The sequence below is a fragment of the Labeo rohita genome, chromosome 9, assembly GCF_022985175.1.
Source record: "Labeo rohita strain BAU-BD-2019 chromosome 9, IGBB_LRoh.1.0, whole genome shotgun sequence".
Lineage (NCBI taxonomy): Eukaryota > Metazoa > Chordata > Actinopteri > Cypriniformes > Cyprinidae > Labeo > Labeo rohita.
The window spans coordinates 16,467,424-16,488,099 of record NC_066877.1 but is presented as its reverse complement, the minus strand read 5'-3'; the positions used below and the strand labels follow the sequence as shown (position 1 = coordinate 16,488,099).

At 39.5% G+C, this 20,676-nt stretch overlaps 1 protein-coding gene across 2 annotated transcripts in view; it reads right to left on the bottom strand.

Moving 5' to 3' along the window:
* The window catches only part of hecw2a (HECT, C2 and WW domain containing E3 ubiquitin protein ligase 2a), a 28,469-nt gene extending 14,785 nt beyond the window's left edge, over positions 1-13,684 (bottom strand). The window contains exons 1-12 of one of the 2 annotated variants that reach the window (XM_051119487.1): positions 13,162-13,684; positions 8,935-9,691; positions 7,759-7,866; positions 7,384-7,478; positions 6,152-6,221; positions 5,842-6,011; positions 5,552-5,694; positions 4,136-4,236; positions 3,293-4,056; positions 1,749-2,067; positions 1,566-1,664; positions 1,211-1,361 (exon numbers count right to left, since the gene is read on the bottom strand). In XM_051119487.1, coding sequence (XP_050975444.1) covers positions 1,211-1,361; positions 1,566-1,664; positions 1,749-2,067; positions 3,293-4,056; positions 4,136-4,236; positions 5,552-5,694; positions 5,842-6,011; positions 6,152-6,221; positions 7,384-7,478; positions 7,759-7,866; positions 8,935-9,241 — 2,327 coding nt within the window. In that variant the 5' untranslated portion in view covers positions 9,242-9,691; positions 13,162-13,684. The remainder of the gene's footprint in view (positions 1-1,210; positions 1,362-1,565; positions 1,665-1,748; positions 2,068-3,292; positions 4,057-4,135; positions 4,237-5,551; positions 5,695-5,841; positions 6,012-6,151; positions 6,222-7,383; positions 7,479-7,758; positions 7,867-8,934; positions 9,692-13,161) is intronic. The other variant, XM_051119488.1, reaches the window with a different exon arrangement.
* Positions 13,685-20,676: the final 6,992 nt, after the last annotated feature.

Genomic DNA, 20,676 nt, shown 5'->3' with positions numbered 1-20,676 from the left:
TTAGGTGTGCAAAAAGTTTTTTTTTGCAATATGCAAGTAAGTAAATCCATGCTACGAAATGTATCACTTTACATGTCCCACTCGTGAAATTCCAGAACTCGTGGATCTTATTAAAATTACTGCCCACTGAATTTTGCATATAAAGGTAAATATGAATCACGGTCAGAAATTAATGAGGGCTTGTGGTAAAAATGCCACCAAAATGAACAAAGATGCCCCATAAATTCAAGACAAATCGGCAAAAAATGCAGCTGCAAAATTAAACAACATATGACTGTCACAATTAAAATGAAATGTGAAAATGAATGTAAAGTGTCAATTTGCGAATTACATTTAGATTCACTCACACTGCATCAGATTGCTTTTACACAATGTTTTTTGAAGCGCTGAGCCTTATAACCAATCAAACACATTTCTGTTGATCTTAGCAATGTATTAGCCAATCAGATTATTCAGCACTGAAAATGCTAGAGCTATTGTTGAGTGCGCACACTTGCGAATCCCCTCATCACAAACAACACAGTGCAGATACGACTGTAATAAAAAATGTATTTTGCAGCTTCAGTGATTATAACAGGAGTTTTTGCATAACTTGGGCTAGACTTGGCTAATATCATGGACTGACATGTTTGTCTGTGAAGCCAGAATGTGACATGCCCAAAATGAAACAAAAACGTTGTATACTGTTTTCTATATTGATATTAATAATCATTATTACAATATAAAGAGCAATAATCTACAATAATGATTTTGTCGTAATATTGCAGCCCTATGAGCTCCTGTTTTTTTTTTACATATTATTTAGATTTTAAACAGTCAATTATTATTGATAATAATTTAAAATATTGATTAAAGTAATTGGGTAAATTTGACCACTTGACATTAAAGACATTTGTTTTTATAACAATAAGGTTATTATAAAAATTGCCCTGACAAATGTAAAAAATGCCACTGGAAATCAATTTCGGGGCACATATTGCTTCTTAATGGCCCTTATGTGAATGCACCTTTTATTGCACAGCTTGCAATTTGTGGTTTCACGAACATTATGGGACTGTTAATGTATGCTTATAAAGATAAATGCCTTTAAAGAACGTTCTTAGAACATTAGAACATTAAAAACTTTCAGTCTAAAGTTCAGTCTAATTTTCAGCTTTGTAATATAAAATGTAAAAAATATAAATTAATTCCTGTTAATAAAAAATCTAACCTGCGGTTGAGTTGTTCCATCTGCAGTATGGAGCTGGAGCGGGTCAGACCCTGAGGGGCTGGTGGACCAGTGGGTCTCTGCCATGTGGTGGTGCGGTTCACATGATCCACAAAGAAGATACGGCCATGACTGTCAATACGAGCCTCCCAGTCTGAGAAAAGAAAGGTGGGAAATGTGAATGGAGAGTAGAGTGTGATGATACATGATTAAGTTATCAAGCCAAAATGACAAAGTAAATTGGTGGAATTCTTTTTATAAACAAACACAGAAACACATAAGCAAAGTATTTACACACACATACAATAAATGACACGGTAGCACATGCAGACGTACAGAAACACATACACACACTCACTGGGAGGTAAGGGCTCATCCACACGCTGGTATCGGTGGATGTCTTGTCTGACAGACGGCAGAGAACGAACACGCTGGTCTCCGTTGATCTGAGGGACACCTGCAAAATTTTAACAGAAAATCAGGATGTCAAATCTTAAAATGAATCGGCAAGCAAAGGTTGGCTCAATTATTTTGTGAATACCTAATTCTGATTCAGTCTCAGTAACAAAGGTCTCAGAATCCACAGATTCGCCATCTACCGATGGCATTAACTCCTCCTCTTCTTCATCCTCCTGTGATACACCAGCTGTTGCCTCCAGACTCCATCTTCTAGACATTGTGTCCTCAGTCACATCTTCACATTCCTCTTCCTCATTGGCTGATGGTTCTGGTTTTGGAGCTTCCCTCTCTAGCTCAATGTTTGGGACAGTTTCTTCAACAACCTCATAAGTTGTAGGTGGATCATCTGAAAGATCTTCTCCCCCTGGGTCAATGGCTGCCTCTGCCCCCTGTTCTGCCTCCTATAAAGATCAAGTTCATAGAGAGCCATTACCTTCCCCTCTCTTTGTATTTATTGGCATCAAACATTTAAAAAATGTATTGGCATCTAGTGCAAGAGCCAGAAGAACTGAAACTTGGGTCAAAAATGCATTAAAATGCTACCTGTTGCTATTTTTACTGCAAAACAACTCAAATAAAATACTGATACGATGCCACATTGTATGGCTTTTGGTTGTCATTTTTAGTTAAAGGGCAACAAGAGAAGGGTGCAAGTCTTCACTGCTTTCCTAGCGATAAGAAGATGAGAAAAGAATGGGAAGATGACTGCGGACGAATGAAACTTCCTAAAGACCTGCGTCTTTGTCCTTTCCACTTTAGTAGACCACAGCTACTGAAAGAGCTTAAAATGGCAGAGACAAGAAATGCTAGATGCCATCCTGGCAGGATGTAAAAATGCAGAGGCTTTTTATGACACCGCAGCTAATGAAGGAGTTTCTCAAAGTGGATTTCACTCAATATCCAGGGGCGTTTAGACTCCTTGTGGAAAAAAAAATCAATGGCACAGCATTTGGTTTAGCCTATACTCTTATCAGTGTTGCCAAGTTCTCTGTTTTCCAATGGAATTGGGCTACTTTAACACTGCTGCCGTGGGCTGTTTTTCATGTCAGCAGGTTGAAGCGACCCCAAAAATGTGATATTTATCCACTGGAATGCAAATTTTACCAGGGGTACCCTGCCAAAAATTGCGTATTTTACCCTGCGGAATGCGATTTTTAACGGGGGAGCCCCCTCTAAACGCGACTGGGCTAGTTTTGGGCTAGTTTTAAGTAGCAATTGGGCGGGTTTTGTTGTAAAAAACCGGGCAACCCTGACTCTTATATCCATCACCACCTATAGGATATATATACAGCCTATATATACAACCTGTATATACAACCTATACAGTGTCCTTCATAGTCCAAAATAAGTATAGAACGATGTGGATTTTTTAAAATAACATAAATCTTTCATGGGTTTTCCACTACATATTTCAGTAGGAGACATCATTTACGTTATATTAAGCCGTAAAAGTGTTAATACCCAGTGTTCCCTTTAACAACTTTTTTATTAGTTTTAGTTCATAATAACAACACTGTTTTAAACTAGATTTGTAAAAGAACTGGATACATTTAAAAGACTGTGGGCAGTCTTAGTCACTGACCCACTTAAACTAAGAATTTTTCTTTCAGTAAATCTGCAACTGACCTGAGATGCAGACACAAGGCCTGGGCAGCAGTCAGATGCCATTGAAGAGATATCAACTTCAGTTGCCAGCTCCTCACTGGGTGCCAGCCCCTCTTCCTCCTCCTCAGCCTCCACTTCCTCCCCCTCTTCCTCTTGCCTCTCTATCAGACTGGCGGTTTCCACTTCGGGGGCCACTGAACTCGGCACGACCTCTGGCTCAGGAGCCACCTCTGTTCCTATATTCAGAGTCTCTACTTCAGACTCCAGGCCCGGCTCTTCTGCAGGTTCCTCTCCAGTTCCTTCAAACACGGGTTCTGTAATTGGTGGTTTTGGGGGGGTGCTTTGAGTCCTTGAAGCACCATTAAATGTTGGTGGTGTAGCTTCCGTAGCAGTGGACCTTTCCTCATCTTCATCTGAGTCAATATGTAACATAGCGCTGAGGCGCGTATGTGTGGGAAAGCTGGATCGTAGTTTGGGAGAAGCTGCCCCAAAAGGCCTATCTCCAGGGCCCTTAGGGGCATCAATGGCATCAAGCTGCTCACTGAAAGAACACTGGAGCGGGTCAGGAGAAGAAGGGGCTTCATCGTCCAAGGTGGTGCCATACATCTCTGTGTCTGGGGAGGGAATGCTGCTCCCTTCCCCATTTCTGTGGGAACCCAGGGAGCCGGTGGGGGAAGGGCCTGCTGATGAGACAGGGAGAGGATGAGGCAACTCTTCATCATCCGAAGGGGTTCCAGGAGCTCCATTGAGGGCTGCTGCCCCCAGAATCGTCTCAGGGGAAACGTCTATGAGAAGTGGGTAAAGTTATTTCAAAACCATTGAAAATCAACAGCTTAGTCAGTGTAAATATGTATTTGATTTTACCATCTTGGCCCATAGATGTGACATCCACTTTAAAGTGCATTTGACCGCTCACATGATCAGTAGGCAAACGACGACATAGAGAAAAGCTCAGTGACTGATTCCTGAAACCATATAAACAGGCATATTTATTTATACACATAGATGTACTATGGTAAAGTTTGGGGTTGGTAAGATTTTTTATATTTGTGAAAGAAGTCTAATATGCTGATCAAGACTGCAATTATTTGATCAAAAATAAAGTAAAACAGTAACATTAAAATGTATATAATAGAAAGCAGTTAAAATAACTGCTTTCTATTATATACATTTTAAAATGTAATTAGGGCCCAAGCACTGGTGGTACAAGGACCTTACTGGAATTGCTCAGTTTCTTCTTCTCCAAAATGAATCACATTTTGAGGGCCTAAACATGCTCAGAAACTCATGAAACTTTGCACACATGCCAAAAGTGGTAAAAATTTACATCTGATATGGGTTTCAGAAGTGGGTGTGGTAAAATGGCTCGATAACGATAGTGCCCCTCAAGCTTTGTTTTACACACACGTAACACACAAATACCACAAAACCCAACAGGAAGTCTGTTATTTTGAATTTGCAAGTTTTGTGCCATTTTTGCCATTTTCGGGTATTGTATTAACTTTAATGTTTCGCCATGAAACAGGAAGTTGTTATAATTCAGACATACAATGTCCAATCTACACAAAAATTCACGTCTTTGATAAGAATCTTGAACATATGCCCATGAACATACTCAGTTATAGTCATAGTTCCACCTGCTGGCAAACAGGAAATGGCATGTTTTATGCTCTAACGAACTCCTCATAGAGATTTAATGATTTTACACTAACTCAAACATATCATGTTCAAACTGCCCCAAACTTCACTTGTTTGATAAGACTCCTGACCTGAAGAGATCTACACAACCATATTCAGTTATAGCGCCATAGTCATAGCGCCACCAGTTGGCAACAGGAAGTTTGGCAAATACAAATGACTTCAACATTTTCCTTCAGCATATTGCTCACCATTCGCTGTTTTACTAAGGCCACCGGGTGGCCTCGAGATTCTTTAATGAATCAATTTAATGCATCCTTGCAGAATAAAATTTCAGCTTTGCCATTACTGGAAGACATTACTTTTTAAAATATATTAAAATAGAAAACAGCATTTGAAATTATTGCATTTTAAATTTGAATAATTTCACAATATTATTGTTTTACTGCATTTTTGATCAAATAAATGCAGTCTTGATGAGTATTAGAGATTTCTTTCAAAAACATAAAAAAAATATTCCCAATCCCAAACTTTTATATCATGATTAATAGCAGTGTTTATGTTCGGAAACATGTTTGTTTACATAAATCACACATTTATAGCGCTGTGATGATTAGATTGAGATGCTGCCGTGATGCTCACCCTGATGTGTGTCTCTCCAGCAGCATTTGCACCGGAATATTCAGTTGACCCAGAAAGCGCTTAATAATTGGTCGACTTTTAGCAAACTTGTCTTTAACCTCAATCACTAAGACGTCTGTCATAAGAGCCACAAAAGTGTGTTTCTAGATGGAAAAACAAAGAAAGAATTGGAAATAAAAACCCCATCCTGGGGGTCTGAACTGTTTCAGCAGTTGTTTATTTGATTGTGAATGTGTCTGTTTTCATGTCCTGCATTAGAGAGTATGTTTCTCTTTGTGAGTGTGTGTCACCTCTCCATGCCACACAGGATTAGTAGTATTAGTTGTAATGCCAGATCGTCTCTCTTGGCCATGATGAGAAAATGTCGGAAAGCAGCTTCTCTTGCCCGGATGAATGCTCATCTTCAAATACGGGTCTGGGTTAAAAAACATCCCCTTCTTCAACCCCATAGCCCGGATATCTAAAACAAACAACACTCCAATTAGCAATAAAAACAGCTTGAATAAATCTGCCAGCATTAGAAGTCACTGACAGTTATTTGAAGAGTATAAATCATCATTGGATGATTGCCTTCTGCCTTTTACACACAAAAAAACTTACCTGATAGGGTAAAGCTGACCAATTTTCGGCTGCTGTCCGAAGCTTGCTGTCCTTCACCTTGACCGTCGACCTAGAAGATAAACTGATATAAGTTGCAACATACATAGAATTAAAGTGATAAATAATAAGTATTTTAAGGAGGGAAGGAGTTCCCATATGTATATGACTGAGTTCACTATATCCATCCAACGACATGATAAATGGCCTGCACTTATGGGAACTGAGAAATGTCTGACCTCCAAACACACAGATGTGAGGATGCAGTCAAACAGCCATTAGCACTCAGCACCTCATGTACTGTATAACCTTTAAAAATCATATTCTGGGCCGTAGCGAACAAGACAGTTTCAGTAGCTACAGTACTGTATTTTTAAGTCTTAAAAATGATCCCCAAACTTTAAAGGGTTAGTTCACCCCAAAATTAAAATTCTGTTGTTAATTACTCACCCTCATGTTGTTCCTAACCATTAAGACCTTCGTTCATCTCTGGAAATTAAATTTTCCACAAGCTAATAAGATTCTTTATTGTCTTAATGAAAAGTCTATAACATTCTTTGGTTAAAATTTCTCAACGCTAGTGTAAAAAACACACTATTTACCATGTCAAGATGCCAGTGTCAACAAACCTATCGTGGGAGTGGCCTCTGTAAGTGTGACGTCACACAGACAAGAAGCTGAGAATGGCTTGATTTGAAAAAGGGGTGTAATCATTTTTACAGATTAATTAAAAACCACTGGGTGGATATTTGTCATTATAGGGTAGATGTGTACATACACTGCCAACACACATTTATGTTCAAACAACATGTAAAAGTGAACTTTACATCCAATGACCCCTTTAAGATATTTTTGTTGAAATCAGACAGCTTTCTGACCCTCCATAGACACGTTCAAGGCATAGAAAGGCAGTAAGGATGTCGTTAAAATAGTCCCATGTGACATCAGTGGTTCAACTTTAATTTTATGAAGCAGAAGAGAAAAAATTGTTGAATAAAGTTATTTTTGTTTTCTTTGCACACAAAAGGTATTCTCATAGCTTCATAAAATTAAGGTTGAACCACTGATGTTCATGGATTATTTTAACAATGTCATTACTACCTTTCTGGGCCTTGAACATGGTAGTTGCTTTACTGTCTATGCATGGTATATTTATATGCCATGTGTTCTGTGAGCTATAATTACGTCAAAAGAATAATGGCTGCACACACACATACTGACACACTTAAACTGACCGAGGCTCTGGGGTTCTTGACTGTGATGCAGGGAGTTGTGGCTCTCAGTGCACCGCTTACTCCATGGTAGTATTTAAAACAGATCCTTGTCTCAGCTAGAAGAGATAACCAGAAGAGTGCCAGCATTACAAATCTGCCCATTATTTTTGTAAAGTCAGCATATTTCATACCAAAAAAAAAATTACATTTCATATTTATAACCTTAAGCGCTGCTAACTTGTTCAGTATTTCAAGATGAATCCTGGGCACGAAGAATGTAAAACAAGTGAATGCAATTTCAAACATATGCCTCACTACTTTTGTCTAACCTCCTAGTCCATTAAATATTTTATAAGATCAAGGTGGAGGTCAGATCTTGGCTGCAGTGTCACTCACCTTCAAGGAAGTACGGCCCTGCCTCCAGCCTCCAGAAAATTTGACCACACTGTGTACCGTTAACCCCACGGTTCTTGCAGTCCCACATATTTGATGGACAGGTCTCATCTGAAAATAAAAAGAGTACATAATTGCATGTGCTGTATTTGTGTGTGTGCATATGTTTCTAACAGTTCCATACATGCCACCTCCATATTTATTTTTAGAACTGGTGGTACAGAAAGTAGAATAAATCCAATTAGCCAAACACCGCACCGTAATGATGACAAATTTCACTAGCATCTACAGTGGCTCTGTGAATTACATTACGCAGCATTAGTCATTTACTAATAAACAAATGTAGGGCAGAATACATTGAAGCCATTACTGAAGGTCTGCTTAGTTGTCGAAACTTAGAGCCCCTTAGAGATAAGACTCTTGCGCAGGTAAAGTTTTGCTGGCATTCAAGTCGATGGTTAGTGGCTTTGTGCCCAGATGTATCACTTTGCCCTGATCTCATATTTTTACATGACAGTGAGGATTGTGATCTTAGTATTTAAGGAGGAGGACTGAAGGGCACAGCGGGCGAATGGATTTGTCTATCATCATCTAGTAAACATGTCCAACAGCATGTCTGGTACAGTCCTGCTACTTTTAATTTAAATTCTGCTTGTATGATATTGTGTCTCACTGCTGTAGCTGTACTGTTGCAAGCAATTTTTAAACTTTGTGTGACTCACCTTCTTATGTAACTGCCTCCTGGATTAATTGCTTTGCCAAATTTCTCATTTGCTTTGGAAAACTGAGTCTGTTATTATTATTTTAATAAATGTGCCTGTATTTGATTACCAGGGTGCTTAAATTAAAGGGTTAATGACTCAACTCTTTTTTTAACAACCTTCGACTGGATTAAAATTAACTGATTTTTGTACAAACACTTAAGTAACTTCTGTGTGAGCTTATACATTGTACAATAATTGACAATAAACAATGTAGGACCTACTTTTTTACCTGTAAAATTAAAAAGTAAAAAATGAGAACATACCTTTAGTCATCTAGTTGACATGACATAATTAATTTAAATTTATCCAACAACATGACTAGTTAAAATCTATTGCACTTTTTTGTGTAAGATAAAGTTAGTTTCTATTAGCAAACCCAGAACTACTGGAATTCAGATGGTAGTCATATTCTTACCTATGTGGTACATGCCAATCCAGTCTGTGGCATCCACCTCTTCTTTAATGTCCCATGAGATGACCAAGTTCTGGCCCCGCCCCAAAGTGAACTCTAATGTAGATGCTGTGAGTGAGGATCGCCCTTGAGAACTGACCAGGTCTGTATCACTGTTGGCTCTGGGGAGTCCAACTCCAGCCTGCTCGGCCCCACCGCGCTCAGCTAAGCTCCGAAGATTCTCCGGGCTGAGCGTGTGCCGCACATTTGGGCTTCGTCTACGACCTGCAGACTCCCGTGTGGCCAGGTGCTCCCGCCCCTGAGGCGCCATGCCTGACGCCGGGCCGGAGCGGGGCCTGGACGGGAGAACTGCTGTGGCGAGAGAGGGGCGAATGGTGGCAACTGTGTGGGAGCACGTCTACGGACTGGAAAAAGTTGGAACGATGGAAAACCCTGACCTGAATCTTGGATCAGACCTGGGCTGACCTGTGATTGTCTGGACATACAGGTGAAGGACCAAATTGCCTGTTGTCTGCTAGAGCACTTGGTTATGATAATGGCTATTGACCTTAACGATTTGAGAATAAGGTATTTAATTAATTTTTAATGAATCTAAAAGAGCTCAGTTATTTTCATTGATTGGTCAGTGGGTTCCAGCTAGCAAACACAATCCTTCTCAGCTCCTAAGAGAAGATCGTAAACATATTCTGTCTAAGAATACACAATAAAAAAATTAATATAACTTTAATTCAGATATCTCTGCAGCAAGGGTCTTTAGAATCTAATGAATAGGAGTGAGGAGTAGGAAAAATATATGGGAAATGGTAAGGAAAGTGACAAAGAGAGAGAGGAACAAAGAAAAAGAAAGGTCAGTAAAGAGAAGACACAGATACATTTCATGAGCCTTAAGTACACATATCTTGATTTGTTTTGTAATGTACACTACCAGTCAAAAAATTTCTAACAAGATTTTTAATGTTTTTAAAATAAGTCTCTTCTGCTCACCAAGCCTGCATTTATTTGCTTCAAAATACAGTGAAAGCAATACATTTTTGAAATATTTTTTTTACTATTTTAAACAACTGCTTTCTATTTAAATATATTTAAAAATGTAATTTATTCCTGTGATCAAATCTAAATTTTCAGCATCATTACTCCAGTCACATGATCCTTCAGAAATCATTATTATATGCTGATTTACTGAGACTTTTTTAAAAATATGAAAAATCTTACTGTTCAAAAAACCTTTTAGTGTACATAAGTAATGATAACTTGCAGTTCAGTATTCTTTAATATTTTGAATTAGCTTTTATTTTTATGTTTTCAGTTGTCATTCTAATTTTAGATTAAGTTGTAATTATTAGTTTTTATATATATTTTAAGTTTTTTAGTCATTTTACTATTGTACTTTAACTATAAACTTATTTCATTTATTGGCCAGTGTAAGCACTTAAGTTTTTACAGTCAAGTGTTCGTCTTATTTTAATATCTTATTGTATAACATCTTTATTTCAGTTACCAGAAACAATTTCTAATTGTTTCAGTTTTTTAAATTTAGTTAACAATAACTAGTTAATTCAGTAAATGATTCAATTAAATTGCAACTGGCAACAACTAAACTCTAAAGTCATTTGAACTATTTGTCAAAAGAACCAGTTCATAGGAGTCATTTGGTTATGATTTGAACTACACTGGTTGTGCTGTATGTTTTTTATTCCCTGAAAAGAATCAGCTCAGAAGAGGCCGTTTGATCACGAATCACTGGTCTACACTGATCACGTAGCAGTGTCGTGTGCAACCCAAAGGGTAAAAACTAGAAAGGCCTGTTTCCGTCTTATTAAACTGCTCAGCAGTTAAAACATACACAAGAATTCCTAAACAAGCAGCCATACAGATAAATTAAAGATGTTTATCATAAAAATACTTTTTATTTTTATTTTCTCTTCTTTATGAAAACGTGCCCCCAAATGATCAATATAGATAAATATCAGATAAGATCAATATAGATAAATATAGGATCAGTGGGGGGGATTAACTGATGTAATTTCTTTATATTTAGCAGCATCTTTGTTTTTTTTTTTTGTTTAAACACATATTGGCTCAGACACCAGTCTTCTCAGCCACTTCACTTCAAAACCTCACCTCAAAAATCACTGACATGGGCAGTTGTGAAAATGAATGTCATAAAACTTTAGAGACTTTCCAAATTTCTAAACAATTCTAGCAAATATATTGAAGGAAGGTGATTATTTCTTGTGCATTATAATGTATCATGCTTGAATATATTATAATTCTGCTGTTTCTGCTGCTAACTTCTAATGTGAATTTTTAATAATCTATTTATTCACCAATACTAACGAAAATTAAACAGTAGTAAATTAAACAGTAGTAGTTCCCCACATATGTGCTACAGTTTTTTAATGTGGATCACTGTATTGAATACGTGCAATATGTGCACTTGCTGTTTGGGAACATTTTGAATTAGAAGTCTTACACTGCAGAACAGTGTATTGCATGTCTGAAAAAATGCTTGAGCGAGCGTGCATGTGTGTATGAGTGCGTTACAGGAGGTGATGTCAGCACAGAGAGTTTCTGCAGTGTTTGCATGCGGATGACACCTGATCTTACAGCCCATTAAATAGTAAATGAGGTCCGTTCACCTATGCATAAATGCAGTGTTTGCTATCACCAGGAACCCCTGTGTGCACTAGCGGAGGTTACTGCAGTCTTGCTTCTTGACATAACGGGCACCTTGGGAACCTGGCACAGAGAATGGCACTGGAGCCTTACTGCTCCACTCTCTATATAACAACTCATTTAGAACAACACGTACAGACAGTACAAGCATGCAACTGCACACTACTGCCCAGTTTTCTGACCTTTGGCACATCATGTCAGCTTTTAAGGTGTCATTCATTAACTTTACTTTTGAATGATTGATAAACGTTTTCTTCCAAGGACCAGAACGTTTTCTTCCAAGGACCAGACCAGAAACGTTTTCTTCCAAGGACCAGAATATTAAGGGTTTTGTTACACTTTGTGGTTTCTCGCAGGGAATAATTCTAGAAAAGGCAATAAACTACAGGGGTCTTTCTCATATGTTACAAATATTCATTCTGCTGCCTTCTGCTTTCACTCACATCTCACCCATCTCTCTGCTAAATGAAAATGTGATGCAGCATTATGAACACAGAATGACTGGGGGAGTACTGCAGCATCAGTAATAAGGATATCAAAATCAGCATGCAAATTATGCAGTGACTTTCGGTGAGTTTTTAAAGGGATTCCTATTAGTACTTAATCGTATACATGAATAAGATATCACACAGTAAGCTATATGACATTTTAAGATACTTTTTAAACAAAATATTATTTTTACTCGATAGAAATTTTGTGCTAAGCTCATAATACAAAAAGAAGCATAAAACTCATTGCGCGTTGTCGCGTTGATTGCAAAAGAAAAATCGAGATCAGCCCAACTTATTGTTGCTATGGTTACCTCCTCACGCAAACGCGACTTAGGTTTGTTAAAGCTTATTTTGCAACTAACTTGTAATATAACTTTAATCGTTGCTAAAAATCTAATTGAAGCTTAGTCTACATATCGTTTGCTTGTATGCAAAATGCACGCTTCCTTAATCTACCATTCAATTTCATATTATCAGACCTTTTATTTATTTATAATATATTTATTGATGCATTTCATTTATTTAAATGTTAGTCTAAAATATTATAATAAATAAAATAAAAAAATATATAACATTTAAATATTACTCAGCAGAAGCGTGTATTACGTCATATGAGTTTGGTCTGAGCCACTAGGTGTGATCCAACAGATATGAAGGTTTTTAGTATTGTTTATTTATTTATTTTTAACCTGCAGGTAAAGCCCAGCGCGCACACAAGTTCCACAGAGCCGTGACGGCTTTTCTCACGACACGCATGCAGCGCTATCGGATAACGCAGGGAATTCCCTTCGTCATGTATTCACACATCATGATCTGCAGAGAATCAGCATGCTGCATTAACATAACCATCATCAACGCATATGTATTTCTGAAGCTCTGAGTCAGCCCCGCTAATGCACCTTTATTACATCTAGAAAAAATAAATCCGCGCTAAAATGAGAGATATGCAAACAGCAAAGATGTAATACGGCATTAAAACCGCTGAATCATAAAACACATCTGTTTTAACAAATCGGCTGCATACAGCATGCATCAAAACACAGTACATTGTGTAACCGCGTACCTGCGCATCAACGTGATGTGTCCATGGAAACGCCAAAAAATCCGCGGCGCAGAGGCGACTAACGTGCCTTAATAATGCTGTTTTATCCCTATTTCCTTGGCAGCGAGGCGTCGTTATATTCAGGGCCTCTTCGTCCACTGAAGCGAGATTTTTGTCGCTTACCCGAAGCAGAAATCACGACTGAGGGGATAGATAGTTCCCTTCTGCACAGGTTGACAGATGAGCTATAACATCCTGGATTACAGCGCGATCTATCTGATCTCACGCCACTGAATACTTGATCTCAACGACTGGTGTAATTATACCAGAAAACGGCGTTCGGCTTCCCTGTGGACGTGACCACCCGGTTCGGTCCGTCTTCATGTCACTCCCCGCAGCGCATGCAGCGGTGCTAATAAAGCAGTTATAAGGCGCTCCAGAGCTGGAGGCTGTGTGAGAGTGGCGGGGTGGCGACTGTTGGGGAATACATCTGTCCTGCACACGCAAGAGCCCTCGGAGAAATAACACAAACCTCTGTGGTTAGAGCTTCACATCACATTTGTACGGACTGATCAATCCAGACCTCATTCTAAAAAAACAATGCAGATGTAGGCAAAATAATCAGTTTGTTGTACAATTTGTTACTTTGTTTAATAGGTCTGTTTAGGGAAGACTGGGAGGTGATGTAATAGCCTATATTAATTATTTTGCAATATTCACATATTTATTTATATTTATCCACAAATTATAGCCTACAGCTTGGAAATCACATTATACTTCTTATGTCATCACACATGATGGATATGTGACCCTGGACCACAAAACCAGTCATAAGGGGCAATTTTTTGAAATTGAGATCTTCTGAAAGCTGAACAAATAAGCTTTACATTGATGTATGTTTACATGTTTGTTATGATAGGACAATATTTGGCTGAAATACAAGCATTTGAAAATCTAGAATCTGAGGGTGCAAAGAAATCAAGATATTGAATATAGCTGTCCAAATGAAGTTCTTAGCAAAGCATCAAAAATCAGTTTTGATATATTTATGGAACATGATCTTTACTTCATATCCCAATGATTTTTGGCATTTAAGCAAAAAATGATCATTTTGACTCATACAATGTGTTTTGGCTATTGCTACAAATATACACTGCCCTCCAAAAGTTTGGAAACACCCCTGGCAAAGTGTGGTTTTGGACGATATCAGCAAAAACCTTATCATTTTTTGGTGCAAATACATTTAAGTAACTTGACATTATCATTTAAGACCAGCAATAATAATTTTCTTTTTTAAATTACATAATAATGGCAATATATACATTTCAAAGTTAGACATGACCCTTTGCCAGCTGTGATGCCTGGTTACTGGTTTAAACTTGGCCTGGGTTTTTAAAAGATTTTTGGTTGAGCACACCTTAATAGCTTCAACAATTAATTGCCAATTAAGTTTAGAATACAATGAGTTTAGGCCCAGATTATGCAGAGCTGTAATAGCAGCTAATAGTGGATATTTTGATGAATTGAAAATTTAAGTTTTTCTATGGATAAACTGTTTATGTAATAAGATATGTTTTCGTAGTTTGTGTTGTCCCTTATCAGTGCAAAATGATCACAAATTAAAAAGGATTCATGCCAATATTGTCCAGAACCCCACTTTTCTATGGCGTTTCCAAACTTTTGGAGGGCAGTGTACCTGTGCTACTTAAAAGGATAGTTCACCCAAAAATTAAAATTAAAATTAGCCCATTATTTACTCACCCTCCAGGCATCCTATAGGTGTATATGCCTTCCTTCTTTCAGACTAATCGAACTCTGATTGGAGTTATATAAAAATGTATTCTGGCACTTCCGAGCTTTTTAATGGCAGTGGGTGGGTGTTTCTCTTTATCAGTCCAAAACAAGTCCAAAAAAGAGCATCCATCCACAATAAAAAGTGCCTCACATGGCTCTGGGGGGGTGAATAAAGGCCTCCTGTTGTGAATCACTGCGTCTGCGAGGCTCGCGAAAACCAACGTTTGTTTACAGGAGCAAAGGAAGCAGCTTCCTTAAGCAAGGAAAGGAAAGAAAAAACAGGGTTTTATCGAAATCCTCCTACATTTTCCTTTACAAATCTGTTTTGTACTTCTAATTTGTGACCGGTGCTTTGTTTACCTCTCTCCACTGTGCGTTCATGTTTGTCACTTCTGAACGTCATCTACCCGGAAGGGCATTCGTGTATAACCAGTGGGCACAAGCTAGATTAAAGTGATTCTTACATTTTAAATATGGATATTTTTCTTACAAAAATGCAATGAATTCGCTACAGAAGGCCTTTATTCACCCTCCAGAGCCGTGTGAGGCACTTTTTATTATGGATGGATGTACTTTAGTGGACTTGTTTTGGACTGATGAAGAGAAACACCTGCCCATGCCATTCTAAAGCTTTGAAGTGCCAGGATCATTTTTAATATAGATTGGATTTGTCTGAAAGAAGGAAGTCATATATACCTAGGATGCCTGGAGGGTGAGTAAATAATAGGACAATTTTCATTTTTGGGTGAACTATCCCTTTAAGAGCAGAATGTTTTTAGCACATTTCACACAAAACTTTTAAATAAACAAACTGAAATGTAAATACTTTCTCTTTTACCAGTGAAATACTGTTCTCAGCAGGCACTGTAGATTTTAATAACACTTTATAACAAGGTTCAATTAGTTAACATACGCCTATGCAATGTCTAACATGAAATAGCAATAACAATACTGTCACAGCATTTCTGAGGTAATGTTAACAACTATGAACAATAGTATATTAGCCAATTAACATTAAAAGGCCATTGAAATCAAAAAACCTTAACTACTGTATAATGATAATGATATTAGTATCTAGACCAACGTACAATAACGTTCTGCTCAAGTTATTTAAAGTAGGATGGATTCTGACTGGCTGTCAGTTTCATTATCGTTCATCAACTAGAAAAAGGAGATTCGAAAGAAATTCCAACTACATCGTTCCTTGTTCCTCTTATCATGATAATTGTGTTTGGGAAAGATTTTTAAAACTACCCACCTATCCACAGAGACTTAAACATAAAGGACCACATTTCCATTTCACTGTAGATGAATCTTGTGTTTGATGTGACTGTACTTGACTCTATAGCCTGTGCTTGGTTGAGGACAGCATTTGTATTCATATCCTGTGGTTTATTCTGAACACTCATATCACTCGAGACATGCGTGTTCAAATTAATTCTGTGCCATCCTTAGAGTAAATACTGCTGACTATCAATGAGCTGTATGGGCCAAATGATTTATGTATTTATGAATGGAGAGGAGGACCGTTCTGTGAAGCAATTTTAACAATGCATCAGATATTACAAGACGCTGTGTTTTGATTATATAGCTATCTGTCTCTCCAATGAGATGAAAGAACCTCAACATCTCTAGTCAAATGGTGTTTTGGCAACTGCAGTGGCCAAATCTCAGCACGACTAACAGCCATCTGTTAGGCTGAGAAAAAAGCAAAATATTATTAAATGTGACTAATTAGCAGGAATTAAAATGGCACTGACAAGATGTTTGAGGGATTTTTCTAGGCATTACTAACACACACTGCCCTCTTTTTAAAGGGACAGTGCACAAAAAAAAGAATATTTGTAAAATAATATCATAAGGACATAAGCTAAAATAAAAATAAAGAAATATATAAATGAATAATAACTAAAAGGAAAAAAAATTAAATAAAAATTGAAAAAAAAGAAAAAAATAAATAAGAAAAAAAAAATACTTGAAATGAAATACAAACTATTTTAAAAGGATATCCTGGGTAGTCTTTGAAACGGTCAAGCATAACAAATAAATAACACTGAAAAAAAATGAAAAAAAGAAAGAAAGAAAAAGAAAGAAAGAAAGAACTGAAAGAATATTTAAATAATTTACACAATGTAAGTAATTTATACTATTAAATATATCAACAAATAAACAGATAAATGTAACAAAATATTTAAATAATTTACACAACTTAAATTTACAATTTAAACTTTAGATTTACAACTTTAAATTTATAAAATAAATAAACAAATACAAAGAAAGAAAGAAAGAAAGAAAGAAAGAAAGAAAGAAAAACAAACAAACAAACAAACAAACAAATTGTCATGTGCCTGGTCTTTGTCTTCTGTATTCGTGTTTAAGGACTTTTATTTTGTAGTTTTTGTGTCTTATTGTTCCCTGCTTCCCTGTACCTCTGTTCCCTTGTTTGTTGCCATGGATCTTCATTGAACCACACCCACTCCCTCATCAGTTACCCCGGTTACCAATTAGATCATTACCTCACCCTGTGTATAAATAGTCCTTGTCTTTCCCCTGTATTTTGTCAGTTGTTTAATGTCTGTGATGGTTGCTCCCTGTTCTTGCCTGGTTTCTCAGTGTTCCCCGTTCTGGATTATTTGTTGTTTTCCTTGGATGTTCAATAAACTCCTGCACATAGATCCTCGTCTCATCTCCGCTTCGTTACAGAACAACTGACCAACTATGGATCTAGCAGGAGTTTATCGCGACCCTCTGAGCACTCTTTGCTCAATTTTTCAAAACGGCCGACCGATCGAATATTATGTGGAGGAGTTCCTTTATTACAGCCAGCTAGTGCCTGGAGATGACACCAAAATAAAGGACTGTTTCTGGAGTGGACTCGATCCAGAGGTTAGTTTAAACTTACCGGATGAGGACCCCAGCTGGACCCTGTCACAGTATATAGACTTTGTTTTGCTGTTCTGTGAATCCCCTTTTTCTGTTAAGGAAGTAGAAAGGGTAATTCACAGCATGGTCGCCACTCCTGAGTCTCCTTGCAAGATGGCCGCCAGCCCAGACCCACTGCACAAGATGGCCGCCACGCCAGAGCCAGTCGCAAAGAGCCGCCACGCCAGAGCCTGTCGCAAAGATGGCCGCCACGCCAGAGCCTGTCGCAAAGATGGCCGCCACGCCAGAGCCTGTCGCAAAGATGGCCGCCACGCCAGAGCCTGTCGCAAAGATGGCCGCCACGCCAGAGCCTGTCGCAAAGATGGCCGCCACGCCAGAGCCTGTCGCAAAGATGGCCGCCACGCCAGAGCCTGTCGCAAAGATGGCCGCCACGCCAGAGCCTGTCGCAAAGATGGCCGCCACGCCAGAGCCTGTCGCAAAGATGGCCGCCACGCCAAAGCCAGTCCACAAGATGGTCGCTGTCTCCAAGTCACGCCACATGATGACCCACGTGTTGGACTCACCCCTAATGGCTGTACGGACAGCTAAGATGGCGCTCCCTCTTGTTGCGGCAGCTACCCCTGATTCAAGTCAAGCTACAGGGCCGAGTCAAGCTACAGCAGTTGTTCCCCATGAGTCAAGCCAAGTCAATGTTGTTCCCGAGTCAAGCCATGTTGTTCCCGAGTCAAGCCATGTTGTTCCCGAGTCAAGCCATGTTGTTCCCGAGTCAAGCCATGTTGTTCCCGAGTCAAGCCACGTTACAGCAGATCTTCACAAGCCAAGTGACGTTATCGCTGCTGCTCTTCCCTTAATGGCAGTGGCCATGTGGTGTGTGTGGGCTACACACTGTGCTCCTGAGGTCACGCCTGTTCACAGGTCAGCCTCTGAGCTCTCGTCTGATCACAAGCCTGCACCAGAGCTCTCGTCTGGTCTCAAGTCTGCCCCAGAGGCCCCGTCTGGTCTCAAGTCTGCTCCAGAGGCCTTCCCCGTCGGAGAAGCTGCGCCAATGCCTCCAGAGGTGTCGGCGCCAGCCGTAGAACCTCTTACGGAGGGGGCGTTAACCACCAAACTCTCTGCTTCTCCCTTTTCCCTGTCTACATCCTCTGTCACTGTTCTCCCCAGGTCCCAGTCGATGACGCAGCCTCCTGTTCCGCCCGGGAGGGCTGCTCCGCCCTGTTCCGCCCGGAGGGCTGCTCCGCCTCCTGTTCCGCCCGGAGGGCTGCTCCGCCTCCTGTTCCGCCCCGGAGGGTTGCTCCGCCTCCTGTTCCGCCCTGGAGGGCTGCTGCGCCTTCTCCCTCTATTCTGTCTGCCTCCTCTGTCCCTGCTCTCCCCAGGTCCCAGAGCGTGATGCAGATTCCTGTTCCGCCCCGCAGGGCTGCTGCGCCTCCTGCTCCGCCTCCTGTTCCGCCTGGGAGGGCTGTTCTGCCTCCGGCTCCGCCCTGGAGGGCTCTAGTGCCACCTGTTCTGCCTCCGGCTCCGCCCTGGAGGGCTCTAGCGCCGCCTGCTCTGCCTCCGGCTCCACCCTGGAGGGCTCTAGTGCCACCTGCTCTGCCTCCGGCTCCGCCCTGGAGGGCTCCTGAGCCTCCTGCTCCGCCCTGCTGGGTACCGCCTGCTCCGCCGTGGAGGTCTTCTCTCATGATCTGGTGGTCCTCAGCTCCTCCCATCTGGCCGACTCCACCCTGGCCTCTTGCTCTGCTTCAGTCCCTTGTTTATCTCCCCTTACATGGACCTGGCCCTCCATCCCTTCCCCAGTTCTGCCTGAGCTCCTCCCCCTTCCTGGACTGGTATTTCTGTTTGGAGCGTCTGGAAGCCACTCTTTTGAGGGGGGGTTATGTCATGTGCCTGGTCTTTGTCTTCTGTATTCGTGTTTAAGGACTTTTATTTTGTAGTTTTTGTGTCTTATTGTTCCCTGCTTCCCTGTACCTCTGTTCCCTTGTTTGTTGCCATGGATCTTCATTGAACCACACCCACTCCCTCATCAGTTACCCCGGTTACCAATTAGATCATTACCTCACCCTGTGTATAAATAGTCCTTGTCTTTCCCCTGTATTTTGTCAGTTGTTTAATGTCTGTGATGGTTGCTCCCTGTTCTTGCCTGGTTTCTCAGTGTTCCCCGTTCTGGATTATTTGTTGTTTTCCTTGGATGTTCAATAAACTCCTGCACATAGATCCTCGTCTCATCTCCGCTTCGTTACACAAATAAATAAATAAATGAATAAATGAACAAATGACTCATGCACCACATTGACAAATAAAAAGTAAAAGAATATCCTGGGTACTTAAATAATTTACAATACAAAAGAAATCAACAAAACTCAAACAAACAAACAAACAAACAAACGAACATAAATGAATAAAGAAAGAAAGAAAGAAAGAAAGTGATCCATATGACTCATTCACCATATTGGCAATAAATAAATAAACAAATATACAAACAAACACACACACACGGAAAATGTTCAATAAACTTGAGAACCAAGTCTGAGTAAACAACTTTTTTTTTTATTGGAACTGCAGTAGTGCTCAAAAAATTGCACATATTTTTGGATAAAATAACGTTAAGATATACAAACACTAAAAGCCACTGACTCCACAACACGTTATTTAACCTGAGAATGTTCAATTTGTTACTTCACCACATACAAAGCTTAGAGATAAATAGGCAATTTGTTATCCTGCACTGTAACAAATAATTACAAAGCAGGTGCACAACATCTCTGACACTTTCTAGCACATCTGTATATTAAATAACAACAAAAGATGCTCCAGAAATAAGCATGAACTGCCCTAATCACTGTATTAAGAAAACAATCACAACCA